General features: G+C 49.1%; 1 protein-coding gene across 3 annotated transcripts in view; it reads left to right on the top strand.

Annotated features, from left to right (window-relative positions):
- RBFA (ribosome binding factor A) overlaps positions 1-11,869 on the top strand; it is a 29,169-nt gene extending 17,300 nt beyond the window's left edge. For all 3 annotated transcript variants that reach the window (XM_038525699.1, XM_038525696.1, XM_038525697.1), the window contains exons 2-7: positions 270-312; positions 1,045-1,221; positions 1,728-1,840; positions 4,785-4,869; positions 9,776-9,849; positions 11,103-11,869. In XM_038525699.1, coding sequence (XP_038381627.1) covers positions 1,045-1,221; positions 1,728-1,840; positions 4,785-4,869; positions 9,776-9,849; positions 11,103-11,445 — 792 coding nt within the window. In that variant the 5' untranslated portion in view covers positions 270-312 and the 3' untranslated portion in view covers positions 11,446-11,869. The remainder of the gene's footprint in view (positions 1-269; positions 313-1,044; positions 1,222-1,727; positions 1,841-4,784; positions 4,870-9,775; positions 9,850-11,102) is intronic.
- The last annotated feature ends 6,522 nt before the right edge of the window (positions 11,870-18,391 follow it).

Here is an 18,391-nt window from a genome sequence, read left to right as displayed (position 1 = left end):
GCATTCTTTTAAGATTCTCTTTCTGTACTTTCGGGATTGGAAGTAGACCTTAAGGAAACATTAGGAGGTTGAATTAAAACTGTTTTTTATCTCCCCTGCAACCTGTGTTGTTGATCAGAATTCTAAATTTCTTCACTCCCTGGTAACACCATCCCTGTGCCCAGGTTTGGCTCCCTAGGAAGGATTGTGCTATTGCACTATTGAGTTGCTGTGTGATTTCATTTTCTTTCATTTGCTGTCAGCATCATAGATCTATTTTCTCTCCACAGAAAGAAGTTTTGGTATGAAGGCCCTTCGTTGGGTTCTCACTTGGTAAGTGTAGAGCAGCATCGAGAGCTGCTTTACCCTCTGGGCAGGAGTCATGGCAGTCCTTCCATTTCCACGTTCGAGCACACAAGGTCTGCAGGGGCAGGACTAGACACACTGGGGTGTGAGTTGTCACTACTTAAAGATTTTATTTTACAGGGAGAGCGAGTGAGCGAGCGGGGGAGGGGCAGAGGGAGAGAGAATCCCATGCAGACTCCCCGCTGAGCACAAGCCTGACTGGGGCTCTATCCCACGACCCCGAGACCATGACCTGAGCTGAAACCAAGAGTTGGACACTCCACCTCCCAAGCCCCCAGGCGCTCCTTGACTTAAAAATAAATTATTGTGAAGGTTTCTGGAATGTCTGCGTTATCAAACACTAGTGTCAGAATGTCCATCTGGTCTTTAGTGTGTGTGTGTGTGTGTGTGTGTGTGAGAGAGAGAGAGAGAGAGACACACATGTATACACGTGAATAAACTGAAATTTTACGTCATGAGTGGTTCTTGTTAGAGAAAGTACATTGTATGTTAACAACCACTGAATTGTTTAAGAGGGAGAACTTTATGGTACGTGGGATTGTTTCAACGAGATTTCTGGATGGAAAAACATCTACTAACACACTTGTTGTGGGGGGAGGCTAGGTGAAACCTCAAGGACCTTGGTCTATGAGTTGTGTCTTAGTGAAAGCTGAAGTGGCTCAGTCACATTGGCCTTTTTCTTGGTGCTTCTGCATGGAGATGTACAAGCCGTCCCGGTTGGACTTCCTAACGAAGACCACTGCAAAGAAACCCAGGAGGGACGACCATGTGCGCCTGCGGGCACTGAACGGCCTCCTCTACAAAGCACTGATGGACCTGCTGTGCACCCCTGAAGTGAGCCAGGAGATCTGCGACCTGGACGTGCAGCTCTCCAAGGTAGGGTCGGGGCCAGAGTGGGAAGAACAGGGTGAGACCGGCAGGCAGTGTCCTTTGACACCGCAGCCCAGTGTAAGGGAAGGGCCCACGTCTGTCACAAAGCCTCTGGGTTCAGAAGCCACGTGAAGCGTGATCATTTAAGTAGTAAAGATGGGGTATGTGTGTGGCATGCGGTGTGCAGGCGCCCAGTGGGCTTGCGGGATGGATGCACCTACATCTCTGTTGCCCTAGAGTGAGTTGAGCCAGGGGGATGTGAGGTGGGCTAGAGGTGGCAGGTTGGGCATTTTGGCACGCACCGTGGGATTGGGGTCAGGGATGTTGAGGGTTCGGATTTGGGACCCAGCTCCACATCCTATGAGAGGGTGGCAGGAGATGGTAGCCTGTGGCGGGGGTGGGGGGCTGCTGACCAGCTAGAGCTCCTGAGCTCTTGTTGGTCTCTTGGTGTTGTCTGCGTGCGAGAAAGCCCTGGAGGCTGATGCTGACCGGAGTCTGGGGCTGGGCCCCAGGTCTCTCTGACTGCAGACTTCTCAGCCTGCCGTGTGTACTGGAAGACCACAGTCTCCGCCAAGCAGAGCGCACACACAGAGGCCGTCCTGCGGGGGAGTGCTGCCCACATGAGGTGACGGTGCTGTGCTCTCTGCCTACTTGCTTCTGCGTGCACCATGAATCTCCCACTTGCTGCATCAAGTATTTTTGCTTTTAAGGAAAATCTTGGAAGCACATTCTTAAATTTCAAAATGTGATTTACGGTTTCCTGCAAGACCTGATCTAGAGCAGTGGTTCTCAGAGTGCGGTCCCAGACTTCTGGGGACTCCTGACGCCCAGATGCCCCCGTGCTCTTTGAGTGTCATGCCACAGGCTTACAGGAGAATGCAGTGATATTTTATTTAGGATTTATTTAGGATTATCCTTGAATAAACCTTTTATTTGGGATTATCCTTGAATAAGTGGAAGTTGCTAATTTTATTAAATCCAATGCTTCTGTGTGGTGGGGAGTGAGCATAAACTAACCTGTGCTGGTGTGGGATGGTGGTCTCGGGAAGGTGTGCAGTTGAGCGTGAGCAGAGGCAGTCACTTGCTCACTGGAGAGAACCAGTCAACTAGTGTGGTTTTCCAGATTCAGGAGTTTGACATTTTTCTCTAAAATGAGCAAAGTGAACCTGCCACTCTGACGGAGAACAGTGAACTCTACTTGTTGCCAGTGTAAAATTCAAGCTTTCTTTTTTTTAAAGATTTGTTTGTTTATTTGAGGGGGAGGAGCAGAGGAAGAAGCAGACTCTGCTGCGCAGGGAGCCCGAGGTGGCTTGACCTCAACCCTGAGATCATGACCTGAGCCAAAATCAGGAGTCGGACCTTAACCAACTGAGCCACATAGATGCCCCAAAATTCAAACTTTCAAATGAAAATTGACTTTAGAAAACTTATGTCTACTACCGTGAGTTGGATAGTGTTCTGACACTTAGACTCTGGTAACGCTAATAAGTGCAGTGTTGTGTAGTATGTACCACCCTCTGAAAATCTGGGTAGCCTGGGGAATCCGTGTTTTCTAAACGAGTTGTCCGTGAGGCCACAGAATCACGAATAGGGAAAGAACAGTTCACAGTGCCTGGTTTCAGGTTCCACGGCGCAGCTAACTAAGCCATTGTTGGTTGACCTGTGGAGTACTCCTCTTCCAGTTAGGGGTCACTGTGAGGCCAGATTTTCTTGTATTTCAGCCAAAATAACAGAACAGCTTGAGTACAGATGGAGAGATGAGAATCCAGCGAAGCTAGGCACTGAAGAAATTTGTAACTGTGTAAAGAATACCACCCTTCTTAATTTTTCTGAAAGTAGTTATATTTCATTAAAAATATCCATGTGGGGATCCCTGGGTGGTGCAGCGGTTTAGCGCCTGCCTTTGGCCCAGGGCGTGATCCTGGAGACCCGGGATCAAATCCCACGTCAGGCTCCCGGTGCATGGAGCCTGCTTCTCCCTCTGCCTATGTCTCTGCCTCTCTCTTTCTCTCTGTGTGACTATCATAAATAAATAAAAATTAAAAAAAAAGATTAAAAATATCCATGTGAGCATTTAGAGGGTTTGTTATTTGAAATGAATTAACATATTTTTCAAATTCTTGTTTTTAATTTATAGCATGGTAGATATGGACAAGATACAACCCACGTTAACAAAAGCTCCTTGCATCCTCAGTGATTTTTAACAGTATAAAGACCGAACATTTTGAGAACTGTGGAGCTGGGTGATAGTGAAGGAGTTACTCCAGGGGCGCCTGGGTAACTCAGGGGGTGAAGCCTCTGCCTTCAGCTCAGGTCACCATCCCGCGGTCCTGGGCTCCCTGCTCAGAGGGGAGTCTGCTTCTCCTTCTTCCCCTCCCTCTGCTCATGCTCTCTTTCTCTTTCAAATAAATAAATAAAATCTTAAAAAAAAAAAGAGAAGTTAGTCCGTTTCCTCCCCAGTCCGAGGAAATGCAGAAACCCAACCCACAGCACTCTCAGAATGGGGTTCTCTCCTCTCTCTCCCTTCCCTGCTCTGTCACTCTCACCAATCCCTCTTCCCTCTCACCAATCCCTCATCCATCTCCACCACGTTTTGGAGATGGGGATGAGTCCTGTGAGGAGCTAATGTTTGCATGTCCCATACCGTCTGCTTCAGTTCTCCTGACATCCGTCCCCGGAGGCCCTAGGAGTCTCTTAAATTGTGTATCAAAGAGTGTTCAGTTTATTCTATTTTTTTCTTGTTAACAGAAACAAGAAAAAGATTTCTAACAAATGTTGGCAATAGCGGTATTGTTTTCTTTTTGTTTTTCTTTAAAGATTTTATTTATTTATTCATGAGAGACACACAGAGAGAGAGGCAGAGACACAGGCAGAGGGAGAAGCAGGCTCCATGCAGGGAGCCCGACACGGGACTCCATCCCGGGTCTCCAGGATCAGGCCCTGGGCTGAAGGCGGTGCTAAACTGCTGAGCCACCTGGGCTGCCCGCAGTATTGTTTTCTGATTAATTTTTAGGTAATCAGGAAATCCAGCTGAACAGACTATCCCTTTCCTAGCTTCTGCGCTCATCCTGCTCACCTGAGGTTTAGTGTGGAGGCTTTCTTGTACCTGTGTGTCACTGTGCAGAGAGGCTGTCCCAGCAGTGTCTTCCCTGGAGGCTAATGCAGCTGATTTCACCTCAATGTGCATGCTGGAGCCACTGCAGATGATGACGTATGTGTGGCTCTGGGTGCTTGAGGACCTCCATGCACGTCTGTGGCCTTGCTGCCAGTGAATGTCTGCTGAGTGGAGGAATGGGGTCGGGACAGGCTCTTCGTGCCCAGACCTCGCAGCCCATGGCCACCACCATGCCCAGGAGGCTCTGAGCTAAGACCGGGTTATTCATAAGGATCTCAAGAGTTTCATTTAGGCAATTAGAAATAGTCGTGATAATGGGCAGTTGGCTAAGGATGAGTTTCCTGCACTGACATCCTTGTGTTTGTGTAAGGTGATGAGTAAATCTCATGTTTTATCTCTCCTTGAGATGATTGTATTTGTTTCTGCAACCGTCACGTACAATGTCTCTCTCCAGGCACCTTCTGATGGCCCAACAGATCCTAAGGAACGTGCCGCCAATAGTGTTCATTCAGGACAGAGGCAGTTTGGCTCTGGTGGAGGTAAGGCTTTAAATAACTCACTTCTCTGACAGGAGCTTACTACAGGGGTAAGATCTTACATGTAATCTTCACATATTCGAATGCTGATGTGTGTAGTTAAAAGAAGTAATCCTTTGATCAGTTCATGTGGGAAGTGAGGCTCCCAGGCACCCGTCCTAGCCAGATTCCCTAGAGGTAACCACTTTTTCTGGCTTTTTAAAAAAATGTTTACCACTAAATCTCTAGATAGGAAACCAAATCTTGGTTTCTCAACTTACAAACTGTCTTCCTCTTCGGATTCAACCTAAGTTACGTTACACTAAAGGTTACGTCCTGTTAATTGTAAGTTAATTATAGAGGTTACAAATTGTAAGTTTATATATATTTTTCTGTGTCGTAGTTACTTGGTGGTTATTAAGGTGTGTTATGCTTTTCTTTTTTTTAGGAAATAGGTTTTGCTTTCATTGGCTAGATAGAAAAATATGCAACATTTATGCAATAATTAATTAGGAAACTAACTTTTACTATGACACAAAGTAAATAAGGCCATTTTAAATCTTTTGTTTGAAAACATTGCATGCTTTTCTGCCATGGAAAAAGCTTATTAGCGACACCTAATAAACCGCTGGGTGGCTCAGCAATTGGGTGTCTGCCTTTGGCTCAGGGTGTAATCCCTAGATCGGGAATTGGGTCCCCACGGGGAGCCTGCTTCTCCCTCTGCCTGTGTCTCTCATGAGTAAATAAATAGAATCAAAAAAAAAAAAAAAAAGGGAAAAAGCTTATTAAAGCAGACTTAATTATTAGTAACAACATTGTTTGAAATAAAATACAGAGTGCTCTTTCAGGTTATTGAACAGAGACACTGCTCATGCACTAGAAAGCAGTCCAAGTTCAGGTCAGAGGATCTTTTGATTAGTGAATTTAATGAATTTTATTTAGTGAGCTTATAGCTTCAGTTTTCAGTGCACAGAAGGCTCTTCACTCTATGCTTTTTTAATTAAGTCAGTTTCAGTTCAGTTCTCAGAAACCAAGGTAGATAAAAAACTGACTTCCTTATAGGTCAGGGATAATGCCAATGTATAACTTGCACATTTTGTTTTATTTATTTATTTTTTAATATTTTATGTAAATTTAGTTTGCCAACATATAGTATAACAGTGCTCATCTCGTCATGTATATTACACTTTAAAAAGTTTAGAAAAACACCTAGCCGGTAGCATTTATGGTATTATTATAGTTAGGGAGCTGTTGGTCACCACAGGACTATATAGTATTTTTTTCTTTACTTTTGCTTCTTTATTTCTTTTCTTTTCTTTTTAAGATTTTGTTAATTTATTCATGAGAGAGACACAGAGAGAGGCAGAGACACAGGCAGAGGGAGAAGCAGGCTCCATGCAGAGAGCCCGATGTTGGACTCAATCCTGGGACCCCAGGATCACAACCTGAACCAAAGGCCAACGCTCAACCGCTGAGCCACCCAGATGCCCCATTTTTATTTATTTTAAATGTTTATTTATTTGTTTGAGAGAAAGTGCAGGTGCATGTGAGCAGGGGTGGGGGGTGGGGGCAGAGGGGCAGAGGGAGAGAGAATCTCCAGCAGACCCCCTGCCCCAGGGCTCAATCCCATGATCCGGAGGTCATGACCAAGCTACACCAGGAGTCAGATGCTCAGGCACCCCAGGACTAGATAGTACGTAATCCACAGAGGAAAACAAATCTAAATAGACATTTTCAGTTTTTGTTGGTGGTTATTTAAGCGATACTGAAAACATTATATGAATAATAACCTTGATGGATACGTGGTTTTTGTGGCTAGAAAGGGAAACAAAGGGGTAGAGTGAGCAGCACCACTTGATTTAGAGCATCAAGTAGAATTCAGGCTATGGAGTGTGCTGGGAAGATGCATGGAGGAACTCACCCACACACAGTGGGTCGAGCTGGTAGGAGGATGTATCACTGCGCTGTGGGAGAGCCCTCTACTCACATTACACCATGACTTGTCCCTCTAGGGGGCAGGAGGTCCTACCTGGCCTGTGGCCCCCTTTTTAGAAGAAGTCTTTGGAGGAGGGAAGTGCAGGCAGTGCTCAGAGCATCGCAGGCAGGTGTGTCTGCAGAGATCCTGCTGCTGGGTGTTTGCTGTGGAGGCCACTTGGGCCTGTCCAGCCTGTGTCCTCCCATGTCCTTCCTGGACTTCTGCTTGCCTCCTTGTTCTTAGGTTTCTGTGTCCCTGTAGCTGGGAGCAAGCAGAGGCTGAACCAGAGGGGGCTCTGGGGCAGGTGATTTGCGGAGGGCACGGCTGTGACCTGCTGCTCTTCCTAAGTCCAGGCAGTGTTTTTTGAAGTAAGGGCTAAAGCCAGCCAGTAGTAAAGCAGTTTGGACATACACACGCATGTGAAATTGAGGATTACGGATGAAACTGAGTCTCTGCCTGTCAGCTTATTTTTGTATTTCTGTATCTTGTGTTGGTTGTGCCACATTGAAAAATCATTGATAAAAGTAGTGATAGCAGCCAGCAGTGCTTTCAACACCTTGCTTTGCATTCCCAGAATCATCTCCATGGCTCTGAGCATTTGAAAGAAGAGCAGTAATGAGCTCTGCCCAAACTGAACCCCCAGGAGCTTTTAGCCATTTTGGTGTCCATGCCTGTAAACACGCAGCAGAGCTCAGGGAAACAACCGTGGAAACCAGAGAGATGCCAGTGTGCACACTCCCCCAAGAGGTTTCCATTAGAGTCCTGGCCACAGCCAGTGTGCCAGAATCCCACTGTGGGAACCTCCTGTGTGGGGGGCTGAGCAGCACCCCCTGCGCACTCTTCACCCTGTGTCCTGCCACCCAAAGTTCCTGTGGCAGGGCCTGTGGAAACGAGAGTGTTCGGTAGGGACGTGCATGGAGTGCTGGCGGCAGGGCTTCCTGTGTCAGCTGAGAACAGTGGACATGCGCCCCTCACCGCTCAGCTGACATGGAGCTGAGGAAAGGCCATGTTCCTGTGACTCTGTTTAAAAGTCAGACAGTGTGACAGACCTTTGCTGATGGAAGTCACAGTGGCAGCTGTCTCTGAGGAAGGCAGAGGGTGGGAGGGACGTGAAAGGGCTTCTGGGGTTCATTACCTCGACGTCGGGACGGCTGTTGGTGCAGTGCATCTATGACATGTCACTGAGCTGCACACTTGATTTGTGCACATCTCTTGTGTGTTGTAACATTTCAATCAAAGAGTTTTTAAAATATTGATTTTTTTTTCATGATTGTAAAGGAGAAAATGTAAACTTTCAAAGAAAATACATCAACTTGGTACCAGTGTTGTGATTTGTTACACATTTGTCTGTCCCCTGGCTGACCATCAGACGAGTTCACCTAAGCACATGGGCTGCTTGGTCTCCATAGTCAGGCCTGAGTCCTCCCAGACAGTGGGGTCCGAGCAGCCCCGTCTCTCACTCAGAAGTCAGCTTAGAGCCGCTGCCATTCCTGTGCGGGTTCTCTGGGCTCAGAGTTGGCCAGGAGTTACCCTGCGGCCTTGTGTGTGTGTCAGGGTTTGGTTGCATTTACATTGCGTTCTTGGTTAGGGCTTCACAGATGAGCCTCTGAGGCCTGGGCTGCTGGCAGTGCCCTCCGTCCTCACCCTCCTCCCACCAGCTCCAAAGTAGTTTCCCCAGGTTAGAATTCAGGAGTTTCACATGAATACAAGCAGACACCTGGCTGCTTATGCCTGGCACAGATTTTGAGGTTCACCTTGTTTCATGTGTAGGTGGTTCCTTCTTGCTGAATGACCCGATTATCCTCCCATGGATGTTAGTTTCTGTTTCTGATTTTTGGCTACTATGAGTAAAGCTGCTCTCAATGGCAGTGCACACATCTTTGTGTGAGTGTGTTCCTTTTATTTCTTGTAGGTCAGCATGTAGGAGTGGCCAGTAGGTGTTCTAGTTCTTGGGAAACTGCTGGTCAGAGTTACCAGGCTGTGTGACCATCTGCTCCCGCCTGATGCTGGAGGCCCTGCTGCATGTGCTGAGGCCGTTCTGGTGGTTCACTGTGGTGACTGATTCTGCTGAGCATCTTCCCAAGCACGTGTTGGCTGTTCTTGTGAAGTCTGTTCAAGTCTTATGCCCATTCTTGTAAGGTTTGCTGAGTGTGGGGTGTGCGAATGGTCATGTGTCCAGCATAGGCCCCCTTGGCAGGTACAAGCGGATGTGTTCTCTGAGCTCACTCGGGAGATGTCCACTCAGTGCTTGTTTTGTGGCATCATCAGTCCTGTTTTCTGGGGACTGACTTTTCTCCTGGTTCTTCTGTTTTTACACTGGTGGTTTTTACTGGCGTGCCATTGGTTTGTGGTGATGCTTTGTGTTGCTGTGCGACAGCAGGCCACGGGCCTGGGCTGTCTTGGGCTTGCCCTGCAGCAGGGTAGGGTCTCAGGAGCATGTCCTGGGCCCGCCAGTGGGTGGGTAAAGGTGTGAGCCGTGCTCGGTGTCCACAGAGAGGCTCTCTCTGGTGGTGCCCTCACAGAGGAGAACCCTCGTGCCTAGGTTATTAGGCTCCTCAGCCAACATGGAGCTGGGTTTGTGTGCTGGACCCGATGTGACTTTATCGCTATGTCAGGAGGCTTTCTTTTCCCAAATACAAATTCTGTGGCAAAATTGAAGTATTTTACACACATCATTAGGACTTACTTATGTAAACTAACATTTACTGGGTTTTTTCATAAGTTTGCCTGACGTTTACAAGTTTCAGGCATAGTTTTAAAAAATCATCTGTTATCAGAGAAAATGTGATTGTAAGTAGCAGGTTTGAAAGCACAGACTAGCAGACAGTGTCACTCCTGGATGGTGTCAGCAGAGGGACTATTTAAGCAGGTACGGTGAGGTTCACCGTGAGCCGGGCTCTGATGCCGGTGGTAGATAGGTGTGGCTTGCTGAATTACCCTGTCCATGCTCTTCAGGTTGACCGGTTACTGGCCAGTGCTGATTTTGGAGCCCCGGACAAGAAAGAAGACTCTGTGCAAGACGATGTCAGGTACATGAGGACCTGATTTTTATTCTCTTTTTTTAAAAAATATTTTATTTATTTATTCTTGAGAGACACAGAGAGAGAAAGAGGCAGAGACACAGGCAGAGGGAGAAGCAGGCTCCATGCAGGGAGCCTGACGTGGGACTCGATCCCAGGACTCCAGGATCATGCCTTGGGCTGAAGGCGGCGCTAAACCCCTGAGCCACCTGATTTTGATTCTTTGGGCAGATGTCCAGATGTGGAGTTGCTGGTTGCCGTGGCGGTAGCATCGTTGCATCCTCTGCTGCTGTGTGGGCCCTGCCCTGGGGCCCAGACCTGCAGCAGCCTGTGGCGGGTCCCACGGCCAGCCCTGCAGCAGTTCCTAGCACCTCCACAAGGTGGTTGGGAGGGCCTCCATGGCCCCCACAGAAGTGCTGGGGCCCATGGCTCCTCAAGGGGGGCAAGTGTCTCTCTCCACCCTCTTTGTCCGCACTGCAGTTTTCTTGAATGCATACTATACCCTGTTCTGGCATGAGGGTACTTACATGAACAGAACAGATGAGCCTTTGGAGCTCAAAGGCATTTTGCTGGGAGAGGCCAGTGGTGAGCAAAGGGTGCCACGGATGACTATAGACACCCTTTCTGGTTGGGGGTTTGGGAGGCGGATGGGTGGGGGTGGTGTTGTGGTTTCCAGTTGGACAGGCTCTGTGTGAGAAAGAGATTGGGGCCTTGAGGGTACTTGTGGAGGGGCTGCGTTCCAGTGGGGAGGAGCTCCAGCAGGTGCTCAGACCGGTGCGTTAATGTCGTGGGTACAGTTGTGGGGCCATGGTCACCAGCCCGAGGGCTGTGGAGCTGGAGCCCCAGGCAGTGGGGAGCCCAGCCCAGGGGTGTGAGAGCCTCAGAGCTGAGCAGGAAAGGGTTAGAAGCCAGAGTTGGGTTTTGGAAGGGTTGCACCAGGTTTGCTCTTCCCTTTGGTTTCCCAGGTAACCCGAGGGCTAGATCTGAAAGGCCCCCCGAAATTCTGTGTCACTGGCTGGCCTAGCATATGGCCATGTTTAGGGAAATAGATGGAAACATAAGAAGGGCTATGTTGGGCTGTGCTGCCCCACGTAGCAGTTGTGGGCTGGGGGGGAGGGGTGCCAGTACCAAAGCCCCTTCCCAGTGTTGTCTTCCCAGCTTCCCCTAGACTTGGAGCAGCACACAAGCACATGGAGGTGGGGCTGGGGAGTGCTGTCCTACGGCTTCGCTCGAGCTTCACCTGACGCCTTTTCTCCCTCCAGGAGTCCCAGGGCCCTGGACGCTCCTACACAGCAAGGCACTCTGGCCTCCACTACGTGCTCAAGTCTGTGCGGCATTGATCACGAGGCGCTCAACAAACAAATCATGGAGTACAAGAAGCAGAGAGGGCAAGGCTGTAGGACCGTGAGCCCTGAGGTGTCGCAGCTGACAGCTGGTCTGGCATCACAGACGAGAGCAGGAAAGGTGGTGGCTGTGCCCTGTGCAGACGGTGACCTCTCCCCCAGGAACCACCTGTCGGGGGCGGGGAGCACTAAGCCCCACCCTGACCTCGGTGGGGCTTGGGGTGTGGACAGCAGCTCCGAGGAACAGAGCAGGGGGCAGTGAGGGGCCAAGGCAGGAAGGGTGGAGGTGACCAAGTGGCGGGGAGGGGGTGAGGTTCCGGCTCTGCCGGCAGAACCACGGGCTCCACATGTACTGCACAGCCTGGCAACGTGGGTGGACTCATAGCTCTAGCCTGGGTGAGACGCCTGTGGAAATTCTTTAGGTGGATGGCACCAGTTGGCCCACTTAGAGGCTCATGGGGCACTTGCACACCATCTAGAACATGCACAGCTGCCTGCTGCATTGTTCCTAGTTAGGAAGGCAGAGTGTCGCCATGTTTGCACGTTTCAGCTCATGCCGGAAAAGCCGTCCTCAGGGTCTCCATAAGAACGGCCCTGAGTCCGCTTTCCCCCAGGGCAGGACGGCCATGGTGTGCCTTGTCGGACGAGTACCGTTGGAAGGAAGTATAATAAATCTTTAAGTCTGACCTCGAGAAATGTCGTTCTGGGCATGGGGCTCCTCCCTTTCCCAAGTATCATCAGTGTCAAGATGCTGAAAACAGCATCAGCAGAGTTTCCATGGTCACATGTGCACCAGTGAGACACAGCAAGGAAGCTTGTGACGTGGCCTTTAGGGGAGGACAGCTTCCACATGTGCGAACAGTCAGCTCTGCGGTGCTGGTATGCCCCCCGTGCACCTGCCAGTGTAGCCCCTGTGGAAGGGGCACCTCCAGGATGCGGGAGACTGCCGTAGGAGCTCCAAGCATGTTGCTGTCTGGGGGCACGTGTGTGGTCCTTGCTGACCCGGAGACCTGGAAGGTGCGGGTAACTGGAGTGTTTCCCGAGGAGCGCACGTGCTGACCAGAGGAGGAACATCCAGACCAAGGCTGCACGTATCTGAAAATACCTGTGGGTTGGTTCTAATCAGGAATCTAGTGAGGCAGGATGGCAGACCTGGAGAGGACAGTCCTGTGTTCAGTGTCCCCAGGAGGCAGGGCCGCTTGGGGAAGCACCAGGCTTGGTCAGGAGGCAGAGGAACAGGAGAGGGGTGGGTGGGCAAGGCTGGTGCTGCGACTTCTGTGGGCTCTGGACTGTAGGAGCATGGGCCCTGGAGACACAGGCAGAGGAGATGCTGACGAGTGGGGTGTGGGCTCTGGTCGGTGGGCTTGCGTATTAATGCAGGGCCATGGTTTGCCGTGTTGAAGAGTTAGCCCGGGCAGGGGGGCAGTCTCTCCCAGGCCAGCAAGGCCCCCAAGATGGTAAAACATCGTAAACACAGAACATCCGGAACCCTCTGCACCAAGCAGCCTGCTCAGTGGCTGCCAGGTCTGGGTTTACGCTGCAGAAGGTGCCCAGACCCCAAATGCAGCACAGTGGGCACGGCTTGTGGGTTGTGAGGCCCAACAACCGTGAGCGCCCATTGGTGTTCCCCGTGGCCTGAGAAATCTGAGGCAAAGCAGGACACAGAGCCAGAGAGGAGACTGACTGAGAGCCGCTTGTCCCTGAGCTTGTGGCAGAAAATCAGGGTTTCAAGACCAAAGACACAGGGAGAAGGCAAGATGCAGGTTTCTTGTATTTGAAGAGAACCCAGGATGGTCCATGTCCTGACCCAGTGGGGCAGACGCGGCAACCTTGTGCTGCACGGAAGCGCTTTCCAGCCCTGTGGCTGCTCTGGGTTCTTTTTTTTTTTTTTTTAAGATTTTTTATTTATTTATTCATAGAGATGCAGAGAGAGAGAGAGAGAGGCAGAGACACAGGCAGAGGGAGAAACAGGCTCCATGCAGAGAGCCTGACATGGGACTCTATCCAGGGTCTCCAGGATCATGCCCTGGGCTGCAGGCAGTGCTAAACTGCTCCGCCACTGGGGCTGCCCTGCTCTGGGTTCTGTAGGCTGATCTGTCCTCCGCTCAGCGCCATCCAGCTGTCAGAGAAGTGTGTCCACCTCAGGGGGTCCTAGTGTGGCTCTGCTGTGTGGACACCTAGGGAGCCTGGCAGGTGTTCTGTGTCTTCTAACATGCAAGGGGACGAGGGGAACAGCTGAATCGGTGTCTACTGGAGACTGCATGGCTTACCTCCTGAGGATGTGCGAGCTGGACGACCCTCTGCAGCACAGCCCCCGACGTGGCTGGGGTTTCATGTCCTCCTGGCATGCAGGATGGTAGGCCAGAGTCTGTCTTCCTGAAAGCCGTGCCTGTCAGAATCCAGCGTGCCTGCAGTTAACACCCCTCTGGAATCCCGAGCAGTCACTGAGCGTCCTAGCCCCAGGTTTACCTCGCAGAAGGTGAGCACACACCTGTGTGGCTTTTCAGTGTTGATTTGATCACAGGTCTAGATTTGGACACCTGGATGGGAAGCCGAGGATGAGCAGATTTTGTGCTGAGATGGGAAGCTCAGAATGACAGTGAGGCGCAGACCTTGCAAACGTGCATGCAGATGGCCCAGCAGTGGCTGCAAGCGCAGTAGGCAAGCCTCCAGCGGGCTTCCAGGGCTCCGAAGCCCCCGGGAGGAGGTGGCATAGGCCTCCCTCAGAGGCACCGTGGAGGAGAGCCACACGCTCATGAACTGTTAATGCAGCGGTCAGGCCTGACAACCTTTCCGTTGACTTCTCAGGTTCCCAGGTTCTTGCTGTGTTCCTCAGGCCTGCACATGTCTGATCGACGCCTTGTCTTGCTGGGTGTTCACTGGGTGTTGGCTACTGTGCTTCTTGCTGGGCTGAAACCAACACTCACATGCCCTCCCAAGAGTGGTCGTGTTGAAGGGGAGCTGGGCCTCTGCCACCTGCATTGGGAGGAGCTCTGCTCCGCTGCAGTCGGGGTCAGCTCCAGACTGGCCAGGACCAGCCAACTTGCAATGAGTCCTGCTTTCCTATGTCTCCAGGTAGTTTCCCTTTTAGTCTGTGCAACCCTGCCAGTTCTGTGTGGTTCATGCCTCCCTGCCACTGAGCCTTGGTTTCTGAGACTTTGAATCTGGGTAAGACAAGCACTGGGGTCTTGCTTTTCCCTCCTAGAACAGGAACCATGCAGATTGGCCTGTGTCCAAGATTCTGGCAAAGCAGGATGTCAGGAGTTCTATTCTGTCTGCAGGGCACAGAGGTCAAATGGAGATCCCACTACATCCCCTTGGGCATGGGTGCGCCAGGCTCCCCGGAACTGGAAGTGTAAAAGCAGCAGCTTCTTCCCTAGCACCTGGCCAGGATGACCACACAGGCAGCCAGAGTGTAGTGCAGTCTGCAGTGTTTGCCTTTCCTTCTCTCTGCGGTGCACAGGGTGCCAGACAGTGTTAGAGAACCGACTTCCTCTGTCCGCTCAGAGCTGAGGTGACACGGTCGTCATAGAGATGCCACTAGATCAGAACCCAAAGTTTGCAGTGACTGAAGGCACAAAACATTGTTGCTAGATCTGGGTTAAGCTTCCAAGCATTCTAGAATGCATATCCCTGTAGCACCATTTTCTGTGTATTTTCAAATTCACTTAGGATAGCACCGCTCAATAGGAACCACGAGATTAGGTACAGCCTTGTTTAGTAAGCTGTTCTGGGAAGAATATGTGTACAAGAAACTCTCAGATGTCCTGTAAATCCTCTTGACTCAGCCCCAAACATAAACTTCCCCTATGTGCTGGCATGGCAGACAGCTTGTACACTGGTTCTGGACGTGCTGGGTGCAGGCTGTAGACATGAACCAACACATCAGAGTGGCCAACAGGATGGTGGCATCCACATTGTGTGGGCTGGACCTTCTGCTGGGATTCTGTTTTGAATTCCTGATGTTGGTCCCTGCTCAGGCCCATGGCTTGTAAATTGGCACATGGCTACATTCCTGCACCACACATCATTAGGATCAGGAAGGTTTGTGAGGAGTCAGTGGCTGCCATCCCACTCCCATGCTCATCTGTGTCTTCAAAGCAGGTTTTATTAGAGTATATTAATCTTGGTCACAAAGCCAAGAATAATTGCATGTATTTTAGTTACCAGGAGAAAAGCAGGGAAGAACCATCCAGAAATGTCATTGAGAAATGACAAGGTCTGTGGCAGATTCTTGTCTGAATTCTATGGATGCAAACCAACAGAGCCTGAAAGTGTGCTACATACAGCCTCAGAGCACTATATTAAAGTATGTGTGTGAATGCCCGTGTGTGCGATTGTGTTTGTACATGTGCAAGTCTGAGTGCACATGTGAAGTGTGTGTTTGTGTGTGTGTGTGAGTGCATGTGTGTGTGTGCCTGTTCACAAGCTATTAGGCTATAAGGTCTTTTTTTTTTTTTTTTAAAGATTTTATTTATTCACGAGAGACACAGCGGAAGAGAGAGGCAGAGACAGGCAGAGGGAGAAGCAGGCTCCATGGAAGGGAGCCAGATGTGGGACTCGATCCCGGGTCTCCCAAGATCATAACCCTGGGCTGAAGGTGGCACTAAACTGCTGAGCAACCTGGGCTGTCCAACTATAGGGTCTTTTTAAAAAATATTAGAGGGGGAAAAAAATATTAAGAGGGATGTCTGGGTGGTTCCACGGTTGAGCACCTGCCTTTAGCCCAGGGTGTGATCCGGGGTCCTGGGATCTAGTCCCGCATCAAGCTCCCCACAGGGAGTCTGTTTCTCTCTCTGCCTGTGTCTCTGCCTATCTGTGTCTCTCATGAATAAATAAAATCTTTAAAAAAATAAAATATTAGAGCACCCACGAGCAGTGGGGAGGGGTAGAGGGAGAGGGAGAAACAAGCTCTCTGCTGAGCAGGGAGCCTGATATGGGGCTGTATCCCAGGACCCTGGGATCATGTCCTGAGCCAAAGAAAGACACCTAACTGACCGAGCCACCCGGGGTTCCCCAGGCTATGATGTCTTAAGGCACAACATTCATAACCAAGCCATCTGGGCATTGCCACTGACCCTTTTGTTGTTTTGGTTCCATTTTGAGAAGTCTCAACCATCAAGGTTAGGGAGGAGGCAGGATTTGAAGATCAGGCCCTATATAGTTTCAAAGCTGTGCTTTTTTGGGTAGAAACACAATGGAGACTTCTGACCCTTTTCTGTAATGAAATAATGTTGAAAATGTTCTGATGCACAGCAATGTCTAGACACCACCCCCACCCCGGAATCTGTGGTAACAGGTTGGGTCTGGAGTCTACCCTTGCCCCTCCTCTTACAGGGGCCCTGGTCTCTGTGCCTATGTGATAAAATGGAGGGCATGAGGGTGTCAGAATCGAGAGAGGGCTTGGGGGAGAGATTTTTCTGACCCTTGGCATAGAGACTGCCTGCAAAAAGAAAAAAACAACTACCTCTGGGAAAGAGGAGAATCTGATTTCCAGAGTTACTATATGGTTAGATTCAAAAGTCCAGTTTGCAACAAAGTCACAAGGCACACAAAAACAGGAAAGTGTGGCCCATTTAAAGGAAAAAAAGATACCATCCCTGAGAAAGACCTGATGGCAGTTCTACTAGACAAAGACTTTAAAGCAACTGTCTTGCTCCTCAACTAATGAAAGAAGTGGAGCAAATCAACAAAACAACCTTTGAACAAAATGGAACTATCACAAAGAGAAAGCAAAAAGAAACTGAAGAGATTCTGGAGCTCAAAAGTACAGTAATTGAAATGAAATACTCATTATAGGAATTCAGAGGCAAGTTCTAAGCACAAGGAAAGAAACAGTAGATTGTAACCTAAGACAAAGTTGAATTTGAGGAACAGAGAGAAAAAAAAAGTTAATGGGACCTGGGACACCTGGGTGCCTCAGTCAGTTAAGCATCTGCCTTCAGCTCAGGTCATGAACGCAGGGTCCTGGGATCAAGGCCCATATTGGGCTCCCTGCTCAGTGGGGAGTCTGCTCCTCCCTCTCCCTCTGCCCCTATCCCTGCTTGTGCTCCCAATCAAATAAATAAAATCTAAGGGAAAAAATGTTAATGGGACCTAAGGGGCCTGTGGGATTCCACTAAGCAGGCCAACCTGTGCATTGTAGGTGTCCTAGAAGGAGGAGAAAGAGGTAGAGCAAGTGTTTGAAGAAATAATGACTGAACATTTCCCAAGTTTGAGGAGGCACCAGGAAACTGAATGAACTCCAAGTTAAGATGAACTCAGAGACCCACACTAAGAAACACAAAGGCCAAACACAATCTTGAAGCAGCAAGAGAGAAGTAAATCAATACATGTCAGGGATCCCAAATAAGGGTAACAGATTTCCATCAGAAACTGGAGGTCAGGAGGCAGTGGGTTGATATCTGCAAAGTGCTAAAAGGAAAACGTTCAACCAAGAATTCTGTATTCTGCAAAATGTCCTTCAAAAGTGAGGGAGAAATTAAGACATTCTTAAATAAGAGCTGAGGGAGGGCTTTACCGCTAGACATGCCCTTCCAAGAAATGCTTGAAGGAGCCCTGCAGGGTGAAATGAAGAACAGTAGACAGTAACTTGAAGCTGTGTGTAGAAATAAAGATCTCAGTAAAGAAAAATGCATGGCCAGTTATAAAAACTAGTACTCTAACAATTTGTAACTCTACATTTTGTTTTCTACATAATTTAAGAGACTAGTGCATTTAAAAGAATTGCAAGTTTATCTTTTGTGACAGCAAGTAAAAGGGCTGGGTTTGGAGATATTAAAGGAGCAGAGTTTTTGTGTGTTGTTGAAATTGGTATACATTCACACTATAGTGCTAGAGTTTCAGGATGTTAAATGTAATCTCCACAGTAACTACAAAGAAAATAGCTATAGAATATATACAAAAGGAAATGAATAAGGAATGTAAATGTTTCACTACCAAAAAAACCCCCACAAAACACAAAAGAAGACAGTAATGCAGGAAATGAGTGACAAAAAGAAGCTGCAAGGCACATAACAAATAGCAAAATGACAGAAGTCCTTCCTCATCTGTAATATAAATGGATTATAACCTTAATATAAATGGATTAAACTCTACAATGAAAAGACAGAGATTGGCAGAACAGATAAAAATCATCATCCAGCTACATTGTCTTTAAGAGACTCTAGATCCAAAGACATAAGTAGATTGAAAAATGAGAGAATATA

Source organism: Canis lupus, chromosome 1 (assembly GCF_011100685.1).
Source record: "Canis lupus familiaris isolate Mischka breed German Shepherd chromosome 1, alternate assembly UU_Cfam_GSD_1.0, whole genome shotgun sequence".
Taxonomy (NCBI): Eukaryota; Metazoa; Chordata; class Mammalia; order Carnivora; family Canidae; genus Canis; species Canis lupus.
The sequence above is the reverse complement of the archived record's forward strand: the minus strand, read 5'-3'. Positions and strand labels throughout refer to the sequence as shown.